The 22,792-nt window shown below is 57.3% G+C and overlaps 1 protein-coding gene across 2 annotated transcripts in view; it reads left to right on the top strand.

Moving 5' to 3' along the window:
• Window positions 1-16,813, top strand: part of LOC121444633 (BAH and coiled-coil domain-containing protein 1-like) — a 57,737-nt gene extending 40,924 nt beyond the window's left edge. Inside the window, exons 11-28 of one of the 2 annotated variants that reach the window (XM_041646521.1) lie at window positions 1,014-1,829; window positions 5,091-5,293; window positions 5,405-5,541; window positions 6,119-6,247; window positions 8,811-8,925; window positions 9,799-10,087; window positions 10,739-10,921; window positions 11,002-11,303; window positions 11,475-11,582; window positions 11,688-11,844; window positions 11,928-12,042; window positions 12,143-12,218; window positions 12,346-12,454; window positions 12,982-13,101; window positions 13,253-13,429; window positions 13,573-14,741; window positions 15,766-16,002; window positions 16,181-16,813. In XM_041646521.1, the coding sequence (XP_041502455.1) occupies window positions 1,014-1,829; window positions 5,091-5,293; window positions 5,405-5,541; window positions 6,119-6,247; window positions 8,811-8,925; window positions 9,799-10,087; window positions 10,739-10,921; window positions 11,002-11,303; window positions 11,475-11,582; window positions 11,688-11,844; window positions 11,928-12,042; window positions 12,143-12,218; window positions 12,346-12,454; window positions 12,982-13,101; window positions 13,253-13,429; window positions 13,573-14,741; window positions 15,766-16,002; window positions 16,181-16,387 (4,649 nt within the window). In that variant the 3' untranslated portion in view covers window positions 16,388-16,813. The remainder of the gene's footprint in view (window positions 1-1,013; window positions 1,830-5,090; window positions 5,294-5,404; window positions 5,542-6,118; window positions 6,248-8,810; window positions 8,926-9,798; window positions 10,088-10,738; window positions 10,922-11,001; window positions 11,304-11,474; window positions 11,583-11,687; window positions 11,845-11,927; window positions 12,043-12,142; window positions 12,219-12,345; window positions 12,455-12,981; window positions 13,102-13,252; window positions 13,430-13,572; window positions 14,742-15,765; window positions 16,003-16,180) is intronic. The other variant, XM_041646522.1, reaches the window with a different exon arrangement.
• The last annotated feature ends 5,979 nt before the right edge of the window (window positions 16,814-22,792 follow it).

Raw genomic sequence — 22,792 nt, forward strand, 5'->3', positions numbered from 1 at the left:
GGACAAGTCCTACCCCTGATGGGTGGGTGGGGCTGCCCCTCTTCTACCCAGGTATTCTTTATACTGAGGCCACAAAGTCCTTCATCTCCTTTCTCTTGCCTCTTGACTGTCCGCCTATGAGCTGTGGGTTAGTCTCATGGCGCAGATCTAGGTCCCCTTACTCTGGGAAGATGGGGACAAAATAAGAAGGAGATCCACTCCTTCCACTGGCGAATGTCGGGAGCCTGTGAGTGGTGACATCCCTGGGTTGCCACAGGTGGTGGCATCAGACTCAGGACCTGCCCCCAGCCGGTGAACCCAGATTTTTTTTTTTTAAACAAAGCTGAGCAAAGGGACAGTGTCACCATCCAGGGCCAGAAATACAACCTGCCCTGCCAGAGGCATGGAGAAGTGACTATGTGGGGTCTGTTGTGCCTGCTACCCCCCAGCTTCCTAGTAGCCTGTGATTTTCTCTGAATCAGGCTGAGCACTGAGAACTCCATCTGATGAACATAAAGCCTGTCCCGATTCCACATTAAGGAGACCAAACCAGCAGAGGTTTTGTGTTTGAGTATTTTGTTTTGCATTAAATTAATAGGGCATAATGCCTCTCACATACCGCCAGCTTGATCTAGTTCAGAGAAAACCCCAATTCAAATACCATGGTTTAAAAATCCTCTTTTTCAGCTGGGCGGTGGTGGCGCATGCCTCTAAGCCCAGTACTTGGGAGGCAGGGGCAGGCAGATATCTGAATTTGAGGCCAGCCTGGTCTACAGAGTAAGTTCCAGGACAGCCAGGGCTATACAGAGAAACCCTGTCTCAAACAAAACCAAAACAGCCCTCTTTTCTGGACAGCCACACCAGAGATGCTCCTGAGTGTCCGTCCCTGTGGGTCCCTGGTTGGTGTTGGTGCTGAGGTCTCACTTCTTGTTGCTCTCAGAATAGCACGGCTCCGCTCTTGGGTCTTCTGTCCTTCAGGCCAGGAAGCCTTCCTGCCGTTCCCACGGGCCCCTCACGTGTGCCTTCTCTTACAGACCTGCCTCCAGGACTGAACCCCACAGCTGCTGTGGACTTCTCCCTCCCTGCCGAAATGCACTCCCCCGACCTCCCAGACCCCAAAACTATGCAAACCACTACCCCAGGAACTCGGCCCGAGCCCACAAGGACGTTCCTGCCTGGGGAGCCACCCCCCTGCAGCCCCAGGAGCCTGGAGGAGCCTGGGCTGCTCTCAAGGGCCAGGGAAGCCACCCAGGACCTTGCCATCATACCCCACCCTGTCGAGCAGGGACTCCCACCAGGAAAGACAGAGGACCCCAGTCCTCTTGAGGGGTTGCAAGCACTGAGATTTGGAGACCTCCTTGAGGGAGGGGGCACTGAGGCTACTGGCCAGACTAATTCTTCTCAGGGAGGGTTGCAAAATGAGAGGACTGTGGATCAGGGGGTACCACGGCCCCCTTTGGGGGCTTCCCCTCAAGCACTGGAACAGATAACAGGGAGCCCAATTGCCCTGGACAAAGAAGAAGGTTCACAGACGGTCCCTGATGTGACCCAGCTGCAGGAGGAGGAAGCCCAGCTGGAGGAGAATGGGGGGGACTCAGAGGTGGACTGGGGGACTCCCAACCACAGCCACCCACCCAAAGCACTACCGGGCTTGGATGCCTTGGTGGCTGCCACTGTGGACTTAGGGGACCTGCCTGACATCAGCCTGCCAGATCCTCAGACCCCAGCAGCCTCCGTGCCCCTCAGCACGGCCCCTCTGCCCCACACCTCAGGGATTCATGGGATTGCCCTGCTCAGTGAGCTGGCTGACCTGGAGATCCAGCGGCAGAAGAGTGAGCTGGCCGTACAAGGTGAGCCCCAGCTGTAGCATCCTTCCCTGACACCCTGGGAGCTCGGTCCTCTGGGTCAGACAGATAGATAGTTAGCCTTTGACCTGATGCAGTCGTCCCTAGAGAAAGGAAGACCCCAGGGAGGGGATCTTCCTGTGCCCATGGGTCCTTCTTCATGGAAGTCAGATGTAGCTGTGCTAGCCGCCACAGGATCCGTTCTAGCCTGGAGGAGCCAACTGGATCTGGGCAGGACCTTTGGAACCAGGACCACCCCTTTGGCAGGCTCAAGCAAAAGATGTTGAGACCTAAGGCAGAGTTTTAGATGCGGGCCTGGGAGCAGGAGAGGGACCAGGATGCTCGGTCTGCTGCTTTGTCAGGGCAGGTGGCCCCAGACTGGGATTGCTGGATTTCTAAACCTCAGTACATCCCAGAACTGAGGCTGCAGGGTTTCCTGCTTCATGCTGGGACGAGGGGCTCCTAAGCTTATCCAGCCAATCACTTAAAGACCCTCAAATAAGTACAATAGGATGAGACTCGGAGCCTGTATGGCCTCTCCTTGGCAGAGAGACATCACACAGGCCCCAGCTGCCCCTGTACTTGAAGCTCCCTCCTCAGGGCCGGAGAAACAGCGCCTTGCCTTGGGGCTGCAAGGGAAGCCCCTCACTAAGGGACACCCTACCAGCCATCGTGCAACATGGTGTTTACAGCAGGATGTAGAGTCTTCGGGTTCAGCCTTGGCTCCCTGATGCATAAATCCCCTCCCAAGGCCCCTGCGCCTTTGCGCTCTGAGGAGGCAGACTGGATGTTCTTGTAAAGCCGATTTCCCTGAAGGCCCTGCTCTCACTGGGGTGCCTGCGTGTGTGTGCATGTGTGCGTCCGCGCGCGCTACAGGGCAGCCTAAACTCAGACCTACCCTACCAAGAGTGGGGATGGGCAGTGCCAGGAAGTATAGGCCCTGGAGGAACTCCTGCTGGACTGTGTAGCGGGAACCCTGACCGACCCCTGCTGAGGCCCTGTGTCAAAGGCCAAGCTGCCAGGGCCTCCCATATGAATGTTGTACCATAGCGTGAGGGGGACTCATGGGGCACCTTGTCACATGGCCTGTGAATGCTGACGAGACTGGAGTCTGTCCATTGAGTAAATAAATACCTTTAGAGCTCATTGGCACGCACGTGGGGGTGTGGGTGTGTGTTTGTGTGTGTGCGTGTTTGTGTTTGTGTGTGTGCGTGTGCGTGTGCGTGTGTGTACATCTGGTGTTGTACCTGCCAAGGCATGCTGGTATTCCCAGGATGTGATCCCAAGAAACAGGGTCCTAGAAACTGCCCAGCTGTGCCATGCAGGGTCTGATCCCATGCCCACCTGGTCCTCCTAGAGCGCCGTGCCCTCCCTTTCTCCCGGCCCTGTAATGGCCGGATCCTAAGCCATTGCTGCAACAGGAGCTTTACAGAGTATGGTAACTGCTGTGGCGGGAATCAGTCAGATCAGCTTCTTCCATCAAACAGTCTGAGAAGAGACAAATGAGGAATGCAGGTGCTAAGCCAGGCTGCCATCACCAGGATAAAAGGGAGACCCTTGAGTGGCCCAGGCCTGGCAGAGCCATGCATGCCAAGCCCTGGCCTCAAGGGCACCCAGAGGAAAGGAAGGAGTGTAGGGCTTGTATCTGACCTAGGCTTTGCAGGTGGTGATGGAATCTGCCCCCTTCCTAAAGAAAAAGCCAGCCCTGCTTCTTCCCTCTTGTTGCTAGGGACCTACAGCCTATCTCTAGGCTGGGAGGAAAGCCTGTGGTAGAGATGTGGGCCAGAAAGAAAATTATGCCCAAAGATTTGAGCATTTGCCAGTTGCCCCTCCGGTACCCTCTGGCATCACAGAGACACTCCCTTTTTGTCCGTGTAGCCCTGGCTGTCCTTGAACTCACAGAGATCCGCCTGCCTCTTCCTCCTGAGCGTAAAGGCATGCGCCACCACTGCCCAGCCAGAGGCAGCCTTTTAGGGAGGCTATTCCTTGGTCTTCTGGTCCTGCCCTGTGTGGTGCATGTACTCTCCGGGGCACCTCGGCTGGGCTTTACTGACTTTTCTGCCGACTAGATTCCTGCACTGTATTTTTGGTAGGGCTCCTCGCCCAGCTGTGTGCACCTCTTCAGGGCACCTGCCCACTGTCAAGAGGGTTGAAGTGTTAGTTTGCCATTGGTCATCTGTGTTCCTCTGGTGTAAATGGTTCACAGCCCTTCTCTCCTGCCCCTCAGTTGTTCAGAACCTTGGTGCAGAAGCACCGTGGAGCTGTGGGGGCCTCTTCCTCTCTGCACACCTCCACCCTGCATTGATATTCTGACCTCAGTACCCTTCCCGGGTGTAAAGTCTCTTCAGCTACAGTGGCCCATTGCAGTCACTATTCTGACGCCCAAATTGCTTTGATTTGGATGGTGGAGCCATTGGGCCTGCCCTGTGTGTGTGTCCCACATTCCCCTGTCACTCTTGAAACACTTCCCTGCTTTCAGAGTCATCCTGAAGTCGTCCAGGCTCAGTTGTCACCATAGTAACAGAATGCTGCTACCACGGGGCTGGTGGCTGGGGCATTGCTCTTCTGGGGTGTCTAGGTTTCCATGTCTTCCACTCAGACCCCGCTGGGCTCCTCCTAGATTGCTTCTCCGACCCTTCATAGATGTCCTTGTAGAATCGGCTCAGTCATCCCCAGTCCTTCATGGCATCTGTGTGTCAAGTGTCTTCCCTGAATCCATGCTACCCTCTGCTGGCTTAGCCCTTGACCCAATACCGATCCAACCCTCCTGTCCCACCCCAGGTTTTCCTTCTGTGGTTAGCCACCACTGCTGCCCAGTGTACATGCTGGAAGGAGGTGGATGGGCCGTAGGATGAACCTGCCGTAGTGGGTAGCTGCATGTCACTGCCATTCGGGCTCTAGAACACAGCTCAGCTGCATGGGATTCGAGAACCTTTGGTCTGCCTGATTTTGTGCTTGGTTTATGGTGGAACCCTCTGCATCCTCGGTCTGCTCAGTTCCTAGTGTCCAAAAGAGTGGGGGCACACTTGCAGGCTTGTAGACACTGCCAGGCCTGTGTGAACCTTCTTGCCCTGCGCCGTGGCCTAGGGTGGATCTCCCCAGCTGTAGCCTGGCAGGCAGGCTGACCATTCCCTGTGGTTTGACTCCACCCTTGATCCTTACATCCTGAGGAACGTGGGCAGCTCCAGGCTGGGACTGTGCCGGGAAGGGAGCTGACATCCAAAGCCTCTCAGAGGGACAGTGTGTGACCCGTCCCTCTCCCTTCAGCAGAGGATGAGGATGTACTGGCCTTCAACCTGCAGCACCTCGCCACCCTGGCCACAGTGTGGTCCCTAGTGGAGGCTGCTAGTCTGGACAGCTCAGTCACTTCACTGCAGGCCCCAGCTGCTGACCAAGACAGAGGCCCCAGGCTCACCCCTAGAATGCAGATCCTACAACGCAAGGACACCTGGACCCCTAAAACCAAGCCCGTAAGTGAGAACGCTGACACACAGTGCCCATTGCTGCAACAGGTGGGAATTCCTCTGCATGCCTAGGCCGCCTCCCACACCACCCTGAGGTTCCTGAACGCTTGCACACAGGTATGTCCCCTGAAGGCCGCCATCGACCGGCTGGATACACGGGAAGTAGAGGTGCGCATGCAACTGGCAGAGCTGCAGAGGCGCTACAAGGAGAAGCAGCGGGAGCTGGCACGCCTGCAGCGCAGGCATGACCACGAGTAAGACGCTCAGGCGGGGATGGGACCCTTGATCCCTAGCGCAGCATGTGGGGAGTCCTTGCAGGACAGTTCTACCTTGTTGGCCACTTTGTGGGCAGCGGCCCAGCTGTGACATCCTGGAGACTGCAGTCTGCATGGTGCCCCCGAGACCTAAGCAGCCAGGCAGAGGGGAGAAGCACCAGTTGTTCAGCAGAGGGCAGCATAGAGACTTAACCACAAGATGGCAGCGCAAGGGCCATGGTGGCTAAAGTGACTGGGTGTGAGGGAAGACTAGGAACCCCGGGGGAGGGGGGGGCCCACTCCAGAGCTGGAGTAGGTCATGCTCAGCTGCATGAGGGGCAGTGAGAACCTCCTGACCAACGTGCACAAGGCAGTTAGATGCCAAAGTCGAGCAGGAGAGCGTGCTGTCTACTTACGCAGGTTCTGAGCAGCAGGGACCCTGTTGAGCCTTCCTTAAACCCACACGGAGAGTACTGTCGCCCCCGACATTCCTCTGCGGGGCAGTACCCTCCAAGAGGCCTGGGGGTGGAGTGTTTGGAAGTCTCTAACACTACCCTCTGTGACCCCCCCCCCCCAGGAGAGAGGAGAGCTCCCGGAGTCCTGCACGACGGGGGCCTGGCCGGCCAAGGAAACGCAAACATTCAAGCTCACTGCCCACTCTGCGTCCTGGGGGTCAGCTTGCCAGGAGCGAAGGCAAGAAAGCCAAGTGAGTCTGAAGTATGGGTGCGGGAGTTCGTGGGGCAAGCCTGGGCACTGTGGAGGGTCACGATGCAGGAATTGCTGACTCCCTGTACTTAATGTCTGAAGGCCTAGTATGTCCCCCCCCCAAAAAAAAAACTGAGGCCTTGACAAATGTCCAAGAGATAGAGAACTCTGCTGGGCACTGGCACCATCCAGCACAGACCTCCTCTTCCCTGCATGGCCGTCAGCGTCAGCGCCCCCTCCTGGGAAGCCACAGCCTAGACTTGGCTGCACCAACTTTGGGGACCTGGCCATGGCTAAGGCTGTGGCATCACCCCACCAAAGCCACCAGCCAGCCCTGGCCCCTTGCGTGCGAGGCGGCGTTGCGTAAAAGCCTCTTTATCTGCACTGTATAAAGTCGTTGGTCACGCTGCGCTGCTGCTCACGGCTGCCGCGCGATGTTATTATCCATTACCCGCCCGGCGCTGTCGTTGGCGCACTCCCGGGCCGGGTATAATTGTCCTTCTCGGCTACAAATTGCCTCTCCCGGCAGGCCCATTTGCATAAATCCTCCGAGCTCCTCCAAACCCGATTGGCGCGCTCGCGTGTGCTCTGCATCAATCCTGATGATTTGGTAATAATAGTTAAATCGGCACTAAATGGTTCCTTCAATTAAGACAGAGGCAAAAAATTAATCTCAGGGCTTTATGTCACAAAACATTAGCAAATGCAGAGAAGGTTATGGGGCGGGGGAGTTTGTGTGGGCTGCAGGCATTGGAGAGGATTCACCATATGGCTGGGGGCCTCGCGGAGATGTCCCGTCGCCCTACCCAGGTGTCACCCGGCAGGGACCCAGAGGGCCTTCCTTTGGGAATCAGTCTACAGCCTGGAGACTGCTGGTCAGGATAGGGCCACTGGAGGTTGAGGTTCAGTGGAGGGCATTGTCCACTGCTAGAGGACAGGGATGTACCCCCAAACTTGTCCTCTCTGGCCCTAACCCGCTCTGGCTACATTGCCCATGCTGGACTCTGTCCTAAGCTCCAACAAGTAGGTTTAACCTGTGACCACCTTGCAACCAAGTTCTCCTATGACCCAGAGAATCCAGCAGCCTTAGGCTGAGAAGGATACACAGCCAGGTCCGTCTCTTTCCAAAGAGTGGGTTTCCTGGCGGTCTCCCCACCTCCAGCTCCTGTCTGGACTCTAAAGCAGTGTCCCAGAATCCAGTTGGGTAGCAGACCTTGGGCCCCAGGGTAGGCCTCCTCCATGCAGGAAGTGTGAGGCCAAGCAAGGTGGCAGGAAGCTGGGGGTCAAGGAGGCTCCCAGAGCTGCAGGGACTTCCTGCCTGGCCTCCCCTGCCTTCAGAAGTCCAACCTCTTTGCCGGACAGGAAGGTGGAGAGTGGCGTCTGGCCATACGAGGTCAGGGCCAGGCCAGGCCCTCAGTCCCCATCTGCCACCAGTTTCCCTCTGTCCTGTGAGGGCTGAGGGGCTGACAGGTGGGGGAGGCTGAACCCCAGCCCCTGCCCAGCCACGAGCAGACAAGCTGGTTTCCTCATAGGAAGGGGGTACTAGGAAGGAAATGAAATCACACACTGAGCACACTGGGATGTGGGGGAGACAGAAGCCTGCCCATGTGACTGAGGATAGAGGGGTGTGGAGAGAACAGGCCAGATCGACCCCTCTTGCTGTTTTCCCGAGTAGCTGGGTGACCATAGTGGCCCCTGAGCTATCTACCAGCCTAGAGGAGATAGCTCACCATGGGACATGGGACAATTAAAGCTGGATAAGTCGGGAGGGGCACCAAGGACCACCAGGAACTTCCGCAGATTGAAGGGACTGACTCGGAAGCTTTGCACTGACTGACACCCCCCAAAAATCGAGCCAGTTCCCCTGTGGAAAATGAGATGACAAGCTTCCTTCATAGGGTCCTGAATCGGGGACCTGGCTCCCCAGCAAAGGCCACTGAGGGTCAGGAGTAGGAAGCCCACCTTCCTCTGCCTCTTGTCCTTACCCTGATGGGGGTGGACCCTGTTTGTGTCCCCACATCCTTTTCTCCCTCCCCCACCTCTTTTCAAAGACAAGTTCTACCTAAGGTATTCCTGGCTGGCCTCTAACTGGCTCGCTTCGGCCTCCTAAGCGCCGGGATTATCGGTGTGTACCAGCAGTTAGCCGTATCCCGAGGGCCCGACCCAGACTTGAGCCATCCCCTGCCCCAGCTCCACAGACCCGAAACACCGAGGTTAGATAATGACACAGCCCTGGCTCACAAGTACTGGGGTAGATCCCAGGAACCCGATGCTTTGCCAGTCCCCAGTCCCTCTGCCTGGGCCTTGGGTCACCGGCTTATGATTGTCACTGCAAGGGCATCCCAACCCAGCAGGGAGATGAGTGGGGGATGGGAAAGATGTCCTATCCCCACCTCCAGGAGTTGGTGGTCAGCAGGCAGAAGGGACTGGCCAGGGGGATCAATACTGTCTGGACACCCTAGTCCTGCACATGGGCTGCCCCTCAGGACATACCACAGGGAGGGTGCTGATGCCCAGATCCTGCTGCTGGGCTCACCCTGTGCCCACCACTGCCGTCCCCCTAGGGCTGTCCGCGCTAGCCTGAGTCTGCTGTGTGCTGAGCTACGAGGCGATGAGCCAACAAGGAAGCGAAGCAAACTGGAAAAGGGTGCCTACACAGGCCTGCAGACGGCCTCCTCGGTGAGTCTCCCGGCTCCACCCTCACCCCGGGTGGGCACCATGCGTGAGATGTTGGGCGATGAGCCCAGGCGAACCAGCCAGGGTTCTGCGAGTTTCGGATTCCTTGATTAAAGGGATACGCAGATGTCGTAACCAGGGGGCTGTTGCCCCCACCACACTGGTGACAACTTTGCCGCTGTGGCTTGTCACTGGTTCCCTGAACCACCACCACCCCCATCCCCAACTCCAGTTGAAGAAAAGTATATAGGAGTGTAGTGAGGATGGAAATCCACAGCCAGAGTGCCTGACTCAAAACACCGTGTCTGCAGCGCCGGGTGAAATCCTGGGTCCTTCTACTTTTCTCTCCCTCCAGGGTCCTAGGCCCCGTGTTACCTCGTCTGTCACCAACCACATCGGAAGGCTGTTTTCATTTTTGTTTGCTTGCTTGGTTTGGTGGTGGCGATGGCGGTTTTAGTCTCCGTACTTGATTATATAGAACTTGCTCTGTAGATCAGGCTGTCCTCACTTGTAAATTATATTCCCGTCTCGGCCTCCTAAGTGCTGTAGGCCCGAGCAGGATGCTGCCTGGCCATTCTGCCTAAGGAATTCTTCTATCCTTCCTTTTCACGAAAGCAAACAGCGTATACCATGACAGGAATTTTCTAGCTCTCAGCCTCCCCTGTTCTACCACTCAAAGTAGAATGGGGGAGGGTTGGTATGGTGTTTGCTCCGGTAAGCAGCCCTACTTCGGCCAGATGTCCTCAGGGGCTCCTTTTCAGGGCAAGTCCCCAGGAATGCTATTTTCTGGGCCCCTGCAGTGACAGAGGAAGCTGCAGGCCAGGGGCTGTGGTTGCGACCCTGCCTGAGCGCACAGCCTTCTCCTCCCCTCCACAGGAGAAGGTGCGGTGCAAGAGGAGCGGTGGCCAGGCCGAGCTGTCATCCTCCGTGGCCCACAGGGTGGCCCAGCTGAAGCCACGGGTCAAGAGCAAGGGGCTGCCCGCGGGTCTCAGTGCTTTCCAGCGCAAAGAGGCTGCCCCAGGTGGGCGCATCCGGAAGAAGCTCTCTAGAGCCAAGAGTGTCCAAGTGTCAGGGACAGCGCAGCATCCACACCCCGAAGGGGACAGTGGCAGGGGGATGCCCAAGTGCCCAGCCCAGCCAGCAGTGGCTGTGGTACAGGAGACAGGCAAGTTGGCTTGTGAGTGACGGAAGCCTGGGCCACGGTCACCCGGGGGCTGAAGGCGGGGTGTCTAGGGGTCATGGCTACCACAGGGACCACTTCTTGTTGAGAAAGGCTGGGGAAGGAAGGAGGCTTTGTCTCCAGGCCAAGGCTTGTAAGTTCTCTACTCAGGGCAGCAAGAAACTTTGGACACACCCTGGAAACACGTTAAAAATAGCCTCCCCACCTCTGCCCTCAGCATCCGGCGAGTTGGTGGGGTATCTCTTCCTTCCCCAGCAGACAAGTCCAGAAACAGCCTGGAAAAACAGGCACTTCCTCCCTCCCAGCTCCTCCTCCAGGGTCGGAGACTGAGGGAGGGCAAAGGGAAGTACTACCGCTTTGGGGGCAGGAAGCGAGGGGCCAGCTGGGCCAGCAGATACAGAAAGAGGGGGACTCCCTAGAGGGAAACCCAGTTCTGCAAGGTGGGACTGCAAGAAAGAAAATCCTGTTCCCTTGCCCTGCCAGACACTCCCAGGGTGGGGTCAGTACCCCAGGTTCCTGTCCCCACCCCTGAGCAGCCCAGAGGATGATAGTGTCTTCGTTGGCCATACTTCCTAGGTCCACCCCAAATAGCCAAATTCCACACCCAGTCACCAAGTCCTCTCTGCTGTCCCCCAGGCAGCGGTTATGACAGTGAGGACTGCCAGGCACTCCTGGGGACAGAGGCGGTTCCCAGGGAGCCCGGGTTGGTGCTGCACCCAGGGGCCAGTGTGGCAGTGCTGGGGCCCTCACCTTCCTCCGTGGTCAAGATGGAAGCCAACCAAAAGGCCAAGAAGAAAAAGGAGAGGCAGGGTTTGCTAGGTAACCAAGAAACCAGAGCAGAATGGGAAATGGGGTCCTATATACTAGGGTCCCAATGACCACTTCCCTCCCTCCCGCAGGGGCATGCCGCCTATCCAGCCCTGAGGGTGAGGTCAAGATCAAGAGACGGACAGTGAAAAGCAAGGTGGGCCCCAAGCTGGAGCGGGCACCAGGTCGGCGGCCCCCAGGTGCACCAGGCAAGAAGAAAGCCAAGAGCAAGGCAAAAAGTGGCCTTTGTGCTGAGCCTGGGGCGGCCACCGGCAGGGATGCCCTCTTCAGCCCCACACGGACCTTTGCTTGCCGAGAGGAAGGCAGCAAGCTTGCCAGTGAGCGCCTCAAGAGAGCCACACGCAAGAGCGCCATGTTGCAGCCAGTACTGAGGGTAGGCCCGTGGGGCCAAGTAGACATCAGGGCGGTCAGTGGGCATCCAGAGGACGCGAATGCAGCCTCCCCGCTTCCCCACTCAACCCTGAACCCTGAGTCCCAGCCCATGCTGCCTGGAGAAGCTATTCCAATCCTCACCACTGTCCCTCTGCCCACCCTTCTTGAGCAGCGGAAGAATGGGGCCTTGTCCCTTGCCCTGTCAGCCCGCAACGCCAAAGCCATCCTGGGGAAGAGCAGGAAGCTGACCAAGGTGAAGAGAGAGACAATCGGCAAGCAGGTAGCAGCCCTCCCAGGCCGGGGGACGGGGGGGGGGGGGGGGGGTGCGCAGTGGGGGCTCAGCCCCTCCCTGCCTCCTCCCCCTGACCGCTGTGGCCCCACCTAGGGCCAGGGCCGAGCGGTGAGCAGACTGCTGGAGAGTTTCACTGTGGAGGATGACTTCGAGTTTGACAATGACAGCAGCTTCTCGGAAGAGGAGGAGGAAGAGGAGGAGGAGGAGGAGGCCGGGGTCCAGCTAAGTGCAGAGCAGAGCGCCGCCCTGGGTAAGCAGGCTAACGAGGTACCGGGTGCCTGGGAAAGGGGTGGTGGGTGGCCCCACGCCCAGCACTGGTGTCCTCCCATGCAGCACGGTCCTGCACCATCCACAAGGAGGACCTGCAGGACGGACTACCTGTACTGATCCCTAAGGAGGACAGTCTGCTGTACGCGGGCAGCGTCAGGACTCTGCAGCCCCCCGATATGTGAGGCCAGAGCCTGGGTGGGAGGAATGCATGCTGGGTGTGACCTGTTGGGGCAGGGAGACTCCTGCACGGGTCTTATGTGCCCCTGCGGTACCCGCAGCTACAGCATCGTCATCGAGGGTGAGAGAGGCAACCGGCAGCGTATCTACTCACTGGAGCAGCTGCTGCAGGAGGCGGTAAGGACGGTCCCTGCCAGGGAATCAAGCCCGGTAGTTTTTCCCGCCACCAGGAGGACCTTGGCCTGGCCTTAGCCCTGTGCAAGAGCCCACTGTTCACAGGCTACTGTTCCTCGGCTCCCTGCAGGTCCTCGATGTCCGGCCACAGTCCAGTCGGTACCTTCCGCCTGGTACCCGGGTCTGTGCCTACTGGAGTCAGAAGTCTCGGTGCCTGTATCCGGGCAACGTGGTTCGAGGTAAGCACAGCTGAAGCCAGGGCTAGGGTCAGGGCCCCTCTGAGAACTTTAGAGCCCCCCCTCCTCCACAGTCCAGCTTCCCCTAGGGGTTGGAGCAAGGCAGACGTGGGTCTGCTCTAAGTGCACACTGACACCAGTTTACCAGTAGCCTTGAGATCGTGAGAAGGTGAGGGCTGGGGGATTACTCCCACGTCCAGCTAATCAGAGCAGGTCCAGGATCCCAGGACACCTGAGCAAGCAGGGCATGTAGGGCACTCAGGACAGGAAGACTCATGGTCTAAAGGGGAATTTGCAAATGGGCAAGAGTCCACTGGATGCTCCCGGGAGGACTTCCAGAGAGATGTCTGTGTGTGCCTGGGGTGGGATCAGTGGTTCTGATGCCAGGTGGCCAGCGGGATGGTGCTGGTTTATCAGATGGCTGGTGTAGTCGGGTTGCAGAGGCATCCCGACATCTTTCTTGGCGCCTGCCCTCCCCTGCCTTCTGGCTAGACAGGCTGGCCACATGCTCAGGGGGTGCGCTATTGCAGGTGCTTCTAGTGACGAAGAGGAGGATCTGGACTCCGTGGTGGTAGAGTTTGACGACGGAGACAGAGGCCACATAGCTGTCTCTAACATCAGGTTGCTGCCGCCAGACTTCAAGATCCAGTGTGAGCATCTACCTAAGGGCGGGGCACTCCCTTCCTGCATCAGCTCCTCGAAGCCCCTTCTAAACATTGGAAACAACGTTCTCTATGTTCCGCCCAGGGGGGCAGTCACCCACAGCAGGCCTGTGATGAGCCCCATCTGTCCTCTCCACAGGTACAGAACCCTCTCCAGCCCTGCTGGTGTCCAGCAGCTGCCGGAGGACCAAAAAAGCATCAAGTGAGGCCCCCCAGCCCAGCGAAGCTCCTTCTCCCAGCCTGTCCCCCAAAGTGCAGGATTGCCCCGAAACTTCCAAGACCCCAGGGAAGAAATCCATCAGCAAAGACAAAGCAGGTATTTGCAGAGCTGGGAAGGGAGGGACCCTGGGGGTGTGGTCACTGGGAGGCATGTGGGGCTGGGGGGCGGGCTGAGTGGAGACAGCGGGGTGGGCCCAGGGGGTACCTCTGACTCTCCCTGGTATTTGCCTTCCCACCCAGGCAAAGTCGACCTCCTAACCTCAGGTGCCAAGTCCCCTACGGGGGCCTCAGACCACTTCCTGGGCCGCAGGGGCAGCCCCCTGCTGAGTTGGTCAGCAGTGGCCCAGACCAAGCGGAAAGCAGTGGCCGCAGCAGCCGCAGGTGGCAAAGGGCCGGGGGTGCTGCAGAACCTCTTCCAGCTCAACGGAAACACCAAGAAGCTGCGCACCCGGGAGACGCTGTTTCCCGTGCACAGTATGGCAACACCCGTGTTTGGTAACAGCTTCCGCGCTGACTCCTTCAGCAGCCTGGCCAGTTCCTACACACCCTTTGTTGGAGGGGCTGCGGCAGGCCTGCCAGGGGGAGCCCACAAGCTGCTTCGGGCCAAGAAGGCTGAGCGGGCAGAAGCAGATAAGACGGGGAGACGGCGGACGGGCAGTGAGTTCCTGGTTAAGCTGGACCATGAGGGTGTGACCTCTCCCAAGAACAAAAACTGCAAGGCTCTGCTCATGGGCGACAAGGACTTTGGCTCCAAACTGGGGAGGCCGCTAGCCAGCCCCAGTTATGCACACCCAGCCCTCATGGGCAAGGACAAGAAGGGGCGGGCGCCTGTGCACCCGCTGCCCATGGGACTAGCTCTGCGCAAGTACCCGCTGCCCTGCGACAGTGACTGCCCCAGCTCCTACTCGGATGAGGATGAGGATGAACCGGGGCTGGCCACCGGTGTGCCCTCCCGCTTCCTCACCCGCCTCTCCATGTCCTCCTCGTCATCGGGATCATCCACATCCTCCTCCTCAGGCTCCATGTCCACCTCCAGCCTCTGCTCCTCGGATAACGAGGACTCCTCCTACAGCTCAGACGATGAGGACCCTGCCCTGCTGCTACAGACCTGTCTCACCCGCCCCGTCCCCGCCCTGCTGGCCCCACCTGAAGCCCTGCGCTCCAAGGGTAGCAGCCCCCACGCCCATGCCCAGCGCTGCTTCCTGTCCAGGGCCGGCGTGACTGGTGCAGGCGCCGGCGCTGGCCCCAGTGGTGTCAAATCCAAGTTTAAGCGCAAGGAGGCCCTGAGCTTCTCCAAAGCCAAAGAGCTTTCTCGGAGGCAACGGCTGCCCTCCGTGGAAAACCGGCCAAAGATCTCGGCCTTCCTGCCTGCCCGTCAGCTCTGGAAGTGGTCGGGGAACCCCACACAGGTAGGTGGCCTTTCTCCCTGAGGCAGAGAGTATGATGTCAACAGAGAAGTGTACTCTTGCTCCCTCAGACCCCAAACGCTTCTTCTATAGGTATTCTTCACTTTCAGATAAACCATTCAGGGGCCAGGGGTGACTCAGTGGCCAAGAGCACAAACTGCTCTTGCTGAGAACCTGGGTTCAGTTCCCAGCATCCTCGCAGGGCAGCTCACAACTGCCCGTAACTCCAGTCACAGAGGGATACGTACATAAACATACTTTTTAAAATCTCAAACCATTTGGAAACCCCCAGGCAACAACAAAAACGCACTGGTAGCCCAATGAACCCGCTAGCCAGTGCCGTGATTTGCACGGTAGAGCCATCGCCTTGCCTGTGTGGTGACGCAGATGCCAGAGCATACGGCGTGCTTGCTCTCCGTGCTCTCTGCCACTTGGCAGTGCTGCCTGAGGAGCCTTTGCTGCAGCTCAGACAACCAGCTTTGGAAGGCTGCAACGCACCACAGCCCAGACACACGGACAGCTTTCTTTACAGTGTCTGTCTGTGGTGGACCTGTGCTGACTGTAGGCTTTCTGTTAGTGTTGTGTGTTTGTGGCAGAGTCTCTCTGTGTAGCCCCCTGGCTGGCCTGGAACTCTCAGAGATCCGCCTGCTTCCCCCTCCTGAGTGCTGGAGTTAAAGACACTGTGTATCACCTTGCTCAGCTGTCTATGGGTTGTTGTTGCTGTTGTTTTACAATTGTAAACCAAACTACATTGAGCTTCTCATATGTGTCTCTGCCCTCAGATCCCGTGTGTCTTTGGAGTCTGTTAGTCTTTCTGTCATGACCAATATGCACAGAGAATCCAAGCGTAGCCTCCTCATAAGGACTATATGGCTGTGTCCCTTCTCTTCCCCACTGTGTGGCTGTTTTCTGCCAGCACAGATAAAGACACACCATCTGTTCCTCCCACTTGCTCTCAGTTTCCCCGGCCACCACCTTCCCTTGAGGGTCCCTCCTCACCGCTGTGCTTTGCTGGTCTGCCCTGCAGAGGCGAGGCATGAAGGGGAAGGCCAGGAAACTCTTCTACAAGGCCATTGTCAGAGGCAAGGAGACGCTGCGCATCGGGGACTGTGCGGTCTTCCTGTCGGCTGGACGACCCAACCTGCCCTATATCGGCCGCATCGAGAGCTTGTGGGAGTCATGGGGCAGCAACATGGTGGTGAAGGTCAAATGGTTCTACCATCCCGAGGAGACCAAGCTGGGGAAGCGGCAGTGCGATGGGAAGGTGAGGTGCGGGCAGGTGCACTACCCCTGCACAGGGCCTCTGGGAGAGAGGGTGGTTAGCGGTGAGATCAGCAGCCAGTATCGCCTCATCCTGGTGACTTCCCCACGCCCACAATCTTTCCCAGGTGTGGGGATGTGTCTGCTAGGATCGTCCCTAACCCTGTGCTCTTGCCCAGCAGAACGCCCTGTACCAGTCCTGCCACGAGGATGAGAACGATGTACAGACCATCTCCCATAAGTGCCAGGTGGTCGGGCGGGAGCAGTACGAGCAGATGATGCGGGGCCGCAAGTACCAGGACCAGCAGGACCTCTATTACTTGGCGGGCACCTACGATCCTACCACTGGACGCCTGGTGACAGCCGATGGCGTGCCCATCCTGTGCTGAGCTGCCTTTGCCTCCGCCCACCCTCATCCATGGCTGCGGCCAAGAGGTCAGCTAGCCAGGAGCTGGTCTGAGCAAATATGCAATCCTCCAAGGCGGGATCAGGCTTCTCGCGGTTCTCTGGAGAGAGCTCCTAGGCTGGACCCCGGTCCCATCCTAGCTGCTCCAGGGGGAGGGCCGGCTGGTCCCACGGGGACTGGCAGCCCTTGCACCGCAGTTCTCGAGAGATTAGAATCCAAGCCATATTTCCCTAGTACCTCCGACTGTCTCCCACCAGGGAAAGCAGAAATCAGGTGTGTTGTCTATTTATTTCTCTATGTAAATATTGTATTTCTGTGGGGAAGTTTTATGGGGAAAAAATGGAAAAGGATTTTTTTCCCACCTTCGTGACAAAAGTGGGGAGCGTGACAAGGGTGTGTGTGTATGCACATGCACATGTGCGTGTGTGCGTGCGCAGGCGTGCAGGGTACATGTGTGTGTGCGCGTCCGTGCGTGTAGGGTGCGTGCAGGGTGTGTACATGTGCGTGTGTGCGTGCGTGTAGGGTGCGTGCAGGGTGTGTACATGTGCGTGTGTGCGCGTGTGTGTGTGTGTGTGTGTGTGTGTGTAGGGTTTTGTCCTGGGGTTTTCTTTGGAAATGCACTGTTCTCAGCCTAGTTGAATTCCAACAGGGGCATCTGTGACTGCAGAGGCTGCTGGGATGGGGGCAAGGCCAAAGGCCATGGATGGTCACATGAGACCCAGTCATACTCTCTGGTCTCTCGACATGGGGGGCCAACTGTGTGAAGGAAATTACACTCCGGTTATTTCCTTCCAGTACATCCCATACATAGAAGTATTGGGGTGGGGTGGTGATAGTGGTCCCCAGGAAAGAAAGGGGTTCCAGCCACAGGATGGAAACAGCCAGGATCGGCCGGCCCCGCTCTGTGGCCCAGGAGTATGGCAGCAGCCATATATATCTTACCTCTGTTTGAAACAAAACAAATGAACAAATATTTTGAAGTATCAATAAGAAAAATGGATGTTTAGGCTTCCTTTCCTGAATATTCCAAGTTATCTCTGGTTTCCGTTTCCACAGCCAGTATGTTGCAGGGAGAGAAGCCTGGCCTCACTCAAGCAGGGTGTAGTTGGCCCCTCGCCCCCCTCCACCCCTACCACTTCTCAGCCCCTTCCTTAGCCTTCAGGGCACCAATTGCCTCTCCCCCTACCCCCACCCCCAGAGCAGCAGGGCTTCCACAATGGTGCAGCTGGGCCAGGTCCCTTCTGGGCCCGAACTTGGGGGCCACCTGGGGCTGGTCCACAGTTTTTCACGAGTACCTCTTCACCAATGGGACTCCCCTTTTCCCACCAGACTTTCCCTGCCCCCCCCCATCTCTGGCTAACCTCAAGTGTGGATGGTTGTGAGGCCAGGCCAGAGGTGCTGGCATAAAAAGGAACATTATATCGGCAGGTGCTGCTCACCCAAGGGGAAGAGGCTCATCCGGTTCCCTTTCTCCTAACCCAGACCCTGGTCTTGGGGCCCCTCTGTCCACCCCCCCACCCCCCTGTGACGGTTTCTGGACCTTTCTATAGTCACTCAGCAGGACAGACAGCATAGCAGACACATGCATGGAATATCTCTCAAGAGTCCCTTCTGGCCCCTTGTGCCCACATCCTGGCCCCAGCAGCCCTTCTTATCCCATTATGGGAAGAGCGGGCTAGATCCATGGACCGAAGGCCTTTGTCCTCAGAAATGCCTTGTGGCACACATGCTCCCCAACGCCCCGCCAGGCCAGTGCTTCCTAGGAAGCAAGGAGTATTGAGGGGCGCCTGCCCTAACTGGGACCCTTCAGCCTCCCTTCCTTTGCTCAGGCCCCACCAGGTGTCTGTTGTTCCTGTACCAGGGACTTCATTTCTCTCAGTCGTCGCTCAAAGGGCCCTCTCGGGGGACCCCATTCCCAGCTGTCCCACCACCCTGAGGCTTTCTGTTCTCCACATGAGTGCAATATTTCATTCCTGGTGGTCGTTGGAAGAGATGGCCACCAAGGTCCTACTCACGGTTAGGGAATCAGAAAGACGGTGAGCGAAGAAACAGACACCAGGGCTGGTGCTCGGAAGGCATTGCTCAGAGCCCCATACCCGGGGCACAAGAGCAGAAAGGCTGATCTGTGGGCCGCCTTCTGGATGTTTCTTTCTCCCTCTGCTGAGCTGTCCTCTCTGTCTTTATCCCCCCCCCTTCCTTTCTGTGGGTACACGCTAATGGCGTGACCCCCCTCCTCCCCAACCGTGGCTAACCGTGGCGGATTCTTGTAAATGTGTAAACTAAGAGACTGGTTGGATTTTTGTTTTCAATGTAAACACTAAATACAAAACAAAAAACACAAAGGTTTTATGAACAGCAAACTCTATGTAAAGGCATTTTAGTATTAAATTTTTTATTGATAACTTGCTTAAGAATAAATATATGAACTATTGTACAGGTGCTCTATAGTCCAGATTGTGACTGTGCCTGCCTCCTGTATGTGCGTCACGTGGTCGTTCCTGTCTGGGTTGGGAGAAGACTGAGGGACTAGAATGGGTTTAGGTGACCTTAGGCTTAGAGACACCACCCTACACCACCCCAAGTCATAGGCCCTTGATCCTGGGCCTGGACTTGTTAGTCGGGTGTGAATGAGTGACGAGTTGGTCACCTGTCCAACTTTACCAGATCAGATAGCCATGGTGTAGCCCACAAACACAAGGCAATGGGGAAGGGTGGCCGCAAACACAGCTCCATACTGTGAGCCTTAGCAGGAGTCGGAATGGATTTGTACAGCCAAAGTATCTCTCCCAGACAGCTATGCAGAGAATAATAAAAAGATCCTGATGGGCCTGACAGTGCACACCTTTAAATCTCAGTGGCTCGGGAGGCAGAGGCAGATGGGCCTCTGAGTGTGAAGGCCGCTCGGTCCTCCATAGCAAGTTCCAAGCCAGCCAGGATTACGTGGCAAGACCCTGTCTCTTGGCAGGGAGGGAGTAAAAGTTCTCGTTGTTAAGCAGAAGGTTGACTGAGTGGGAGGAGAGAGGACCAGGTATCCCCTAATCAGGGAGCTGCAGACCCAAAGAAAGCCCAACACTGGCAAGGCAAGATGGCCCTGGTTGGTAACTCACTATGGACACCCTGAGATGGGACCTCAGGGCAGGGCAGATGAGAAACAGCAAGGTTGATTCTGGAAGCAGGGCTGGGTCCTTAGCTTTGCACCTTCATGTATAGGAGCTTGGTTGTGCGCGCGCGCGCGCACACACACACACACACACACACACACAGAGCCCTGCCTGACCGATGAGTCTCTCTCTCGGCTATCACCTTCCTGCCCACCACTCAACTACTTTGCTTAGAGGCCCTCCTCTCACGGAAGCCTGTGTGCTTCAGCAGTACCTGCTACCATGCCACCAGATTCCCCCTTCAGCCCATTAAAGTCCCACCCAGAGCTGGTAGGTAAAGGCCATAGAGCTAGGTGCCCGGGGTGCTGGCAGACCCGTCGGGGGAGAGGGGCTGTAGACTCAGCCCTGAGATTATCCGAGGTCATCACCACCTTTGGGACAAGTATCCTGTCATTCCCAGCTGCTCAGCGGGCACTGCCTAGCGCCCACGTTGGAGTCTGAGACGAAGTGAAAGTTGGAATCTGTGGTGCAGGAGCACTGCACTGGGCTCCAGGCTCAGGGACCCTCTGTGGAGTTGAGATGACCATCTGCAGGAACTTGACTTCTTGCTGGGCACAGCGGGGCTGGGCCTCGGCATGGCTCCCGGAGCCCCAGAGACAGAAATTTTAACAGTGTCATCCTCTGCCTGTTCAAGCCTATTTTACGGGGAATGTAGCTCGGTGGTAGAATGTTTACCTAGTATGTGCAGGCCTTGGGTTTAATCCCAGTAACACACACAGACCCCAGAAAAGGGGGGGGGGGCATAAAAAGCTTGCTTTGCTCAGGAGCCCTGAGGCAGGAAAATAGGTGGGACCAGAGCTTGGAGGGTGTCGGTGACATCTGCCATGAAGCCTGGCAAGACCCCCCGCCAGCAGGCCTTGCGCCTCTCTCTAGCCAGCTCCACTGCAGCCAGCAGTGCTAAGCAGTAAGCTTGGCAAGGAGCAGCTGAGCAGCCAGCCACCAAGACACCACATCTCCAGAACCCCAGACAGGCAGGCAGGAGAGACTGGGGACAGCTGCCCAACAACTGTACTGGGGCCAGGTGGCCAGGCTAACTCCCTCACAGCACCACAGGGTGGGTTCTGTCCTTTCCAGCCCAGAACAGTGCCGGGGCTTGCACAAGGCTCCAGATATGGATGGTCATAGCCGGTGAAGCAAGCCCCTCTGGTTGTCCCTGAGTTGATCTAAGCAGCTTCCTGGAGAAGGGGGTCCCAGGTGGGGCAGAGCAAGTAGAAGGAAGACGGTGGCCAGAAGGTGGGGCGCTGGAGCAGGAGGATGGCAGGATGGAACTTGTAATGACCTGCTGGCAAGCAAGGCACCGGGAGTCCGCAGACATGTCTCCGTTGGTGGCCTTGGGTCAGGGTTAAAGGAGCCAGGCTAGTCCAGGCTCCAAGAGCGATTCTGCACCAAGACAAAGGCCCTAGTGTGGGGGAGCTCAAGGCAGGACTAAGGCATGCTGCTCACAAACCACGACAAGTGGGGCACGCTTCAGGCGGGCTGCTACTGACCTCATCATACCTGAGTCAGTGCCCAGTTTCAGGACCTCCCCGTAGGAGCTCCAAGAGGGACATGGGCGACATGGTGGGACATGGGTACGCTGGAGCAGGCTCCCAGTGTGGCTTTACATCTCCCGGCTATCTCTGCTCCCTCCTCCTCCCTCCTCCGACCTTGCCTCAGATGTTGTGGTCCTGGCCTTCCAGAACCTGCTGCTCTCGGAACAGGGCCCGGTGCAAGGGCAGGATGGACAGGGGAAGGACACGGGCTGCGGCGCCCTGAGGGTTAAACATGCACGACTACACTTGGATCAAGACAAACGAGCCATCATGTGAAAATCCGAAGCAAGATAAATGGCGGCACTGGGTGGGTGAGATCAATAAAAGTGATGTTTTATCAGGTAGAAATGACAACCTGGCCGATCGCAATTCGTTTTTAATACTACGAACCGATTGGAGACGAGGGGGCTTTAATTGCTGGGCCTCAGCCCTGGCAAGGTTGCCGGGGGCTGGTGGGGCATTGAAACCACTTAGGCCGGGCAAAGGGGAGCCCTCACCAGCGCTGAACCTTGAGAGGTGCTCGGAGTCCATGGGGTCACAGCCCTGAGCTGTGTCTGAAGCATCAAGGGGCAAGAGACAGGTAAGGAGGGGCAGCCGTGGCTCTCATGTGTGCTAAGGAAGCTCCTGCAGTAACCAGCCAGAAGAATGGCTGGGTCGTTCCCTGCACTTAGCACTGCTATCCTGCAGCCAAGCCTGTAAGAGGACCCCATGGAGAATCTCAGCCTCTCCTCTTTGCTGTTCCCTCACCTCCCTCAGACCCAGCCTTACCCTTTCTGAGCCACTCCTGGACACACACCCCTTGGGTCCACAGGCCACCTGCTCAAAATAGCATAAGCAGCAACGAACTTCCCTCTAGGCAGACACATCCAGTCCTCTGTCCCCCGAGCACCTTACTACGGCTGACTGGACCAAGAGGCCATGACCCAGCTCTCCAGCCTCCTCTGGGGAGCGGCAGAGGAGGCAAAGGGCCAGCAAGTCAGAGCAGGAGCCCAGGACCTGCAGCCTCTGTTATCTGGTTTCACTCTTGTATCGCCCAAGAACCTTCACCGTTTCCACAGACATTGTCCCCAGCCTGCTGAGACTAGGGTGAGCGTCCCAGGAGCCAGGTGGTGGTGGCACACACCTTTAACCCCAGCTCTTAGGAGGCAGAGGCAGGCGGATCTCCGTGAGTTTGAGGCCAGCCTGGTCTACAAAAGCTAGTTCCAGGACAGGCTTCAAAGCTAGAGAAACCCTGTCTTGTAAAACCAAAAAAGAAAAAAAGGGGGGGGGCTTAGAACCAGCATGCGGGCCGGGCTAACCCAGTCCCTACCAGGGGTCCCCAAGAACTCAGCTCCCGTGTAGGAAAAATACACTCCCAGGTTCACTATTTCAACACCTCCAGGTGGGACTCAGACACAGACATAACAAGTCCTCAGTTGGACAATAACGCAGGCAAAATAGGTTTCTGCCTGCTGTCTAGAGACGTGATCTTAGTCTCTCTCTCCCCGCAGCTCCTTGGGGACCAGGTGGCAGTGGGTTATCTTGGGGTGTCACCCTGTGTTGCTCCTGCAGGGCACATGGGCGCCGTATCTAGTCATCCGCTCAGAGAGCAGTACTGGGTGTAAAGGTGTCATCCACCTGCCGTACCCACCCCGATAGATCTGAGCTGGGCCTCTCTCCACACTTGTAGGGGACCCCATAGAAAAACTTGGCAGG

The sequence above is a fragment of the Microtus oregoni genome, unplaced genomic scaffold (genome assembly GCF_018167655.1).
Source record: "Microtus oregoni isolate MIOR12 unplaced genomic scaffold, Mior012 000134F_ref0000037, whole genome shotgun sequence".
NCBI classification, from domain to species: domain Eukaryota; kingdom Metazoa; phylum Chordata; class Mammalia; order Rodentia; family Cricetidae; genus Microtus; species Microtus oregoni.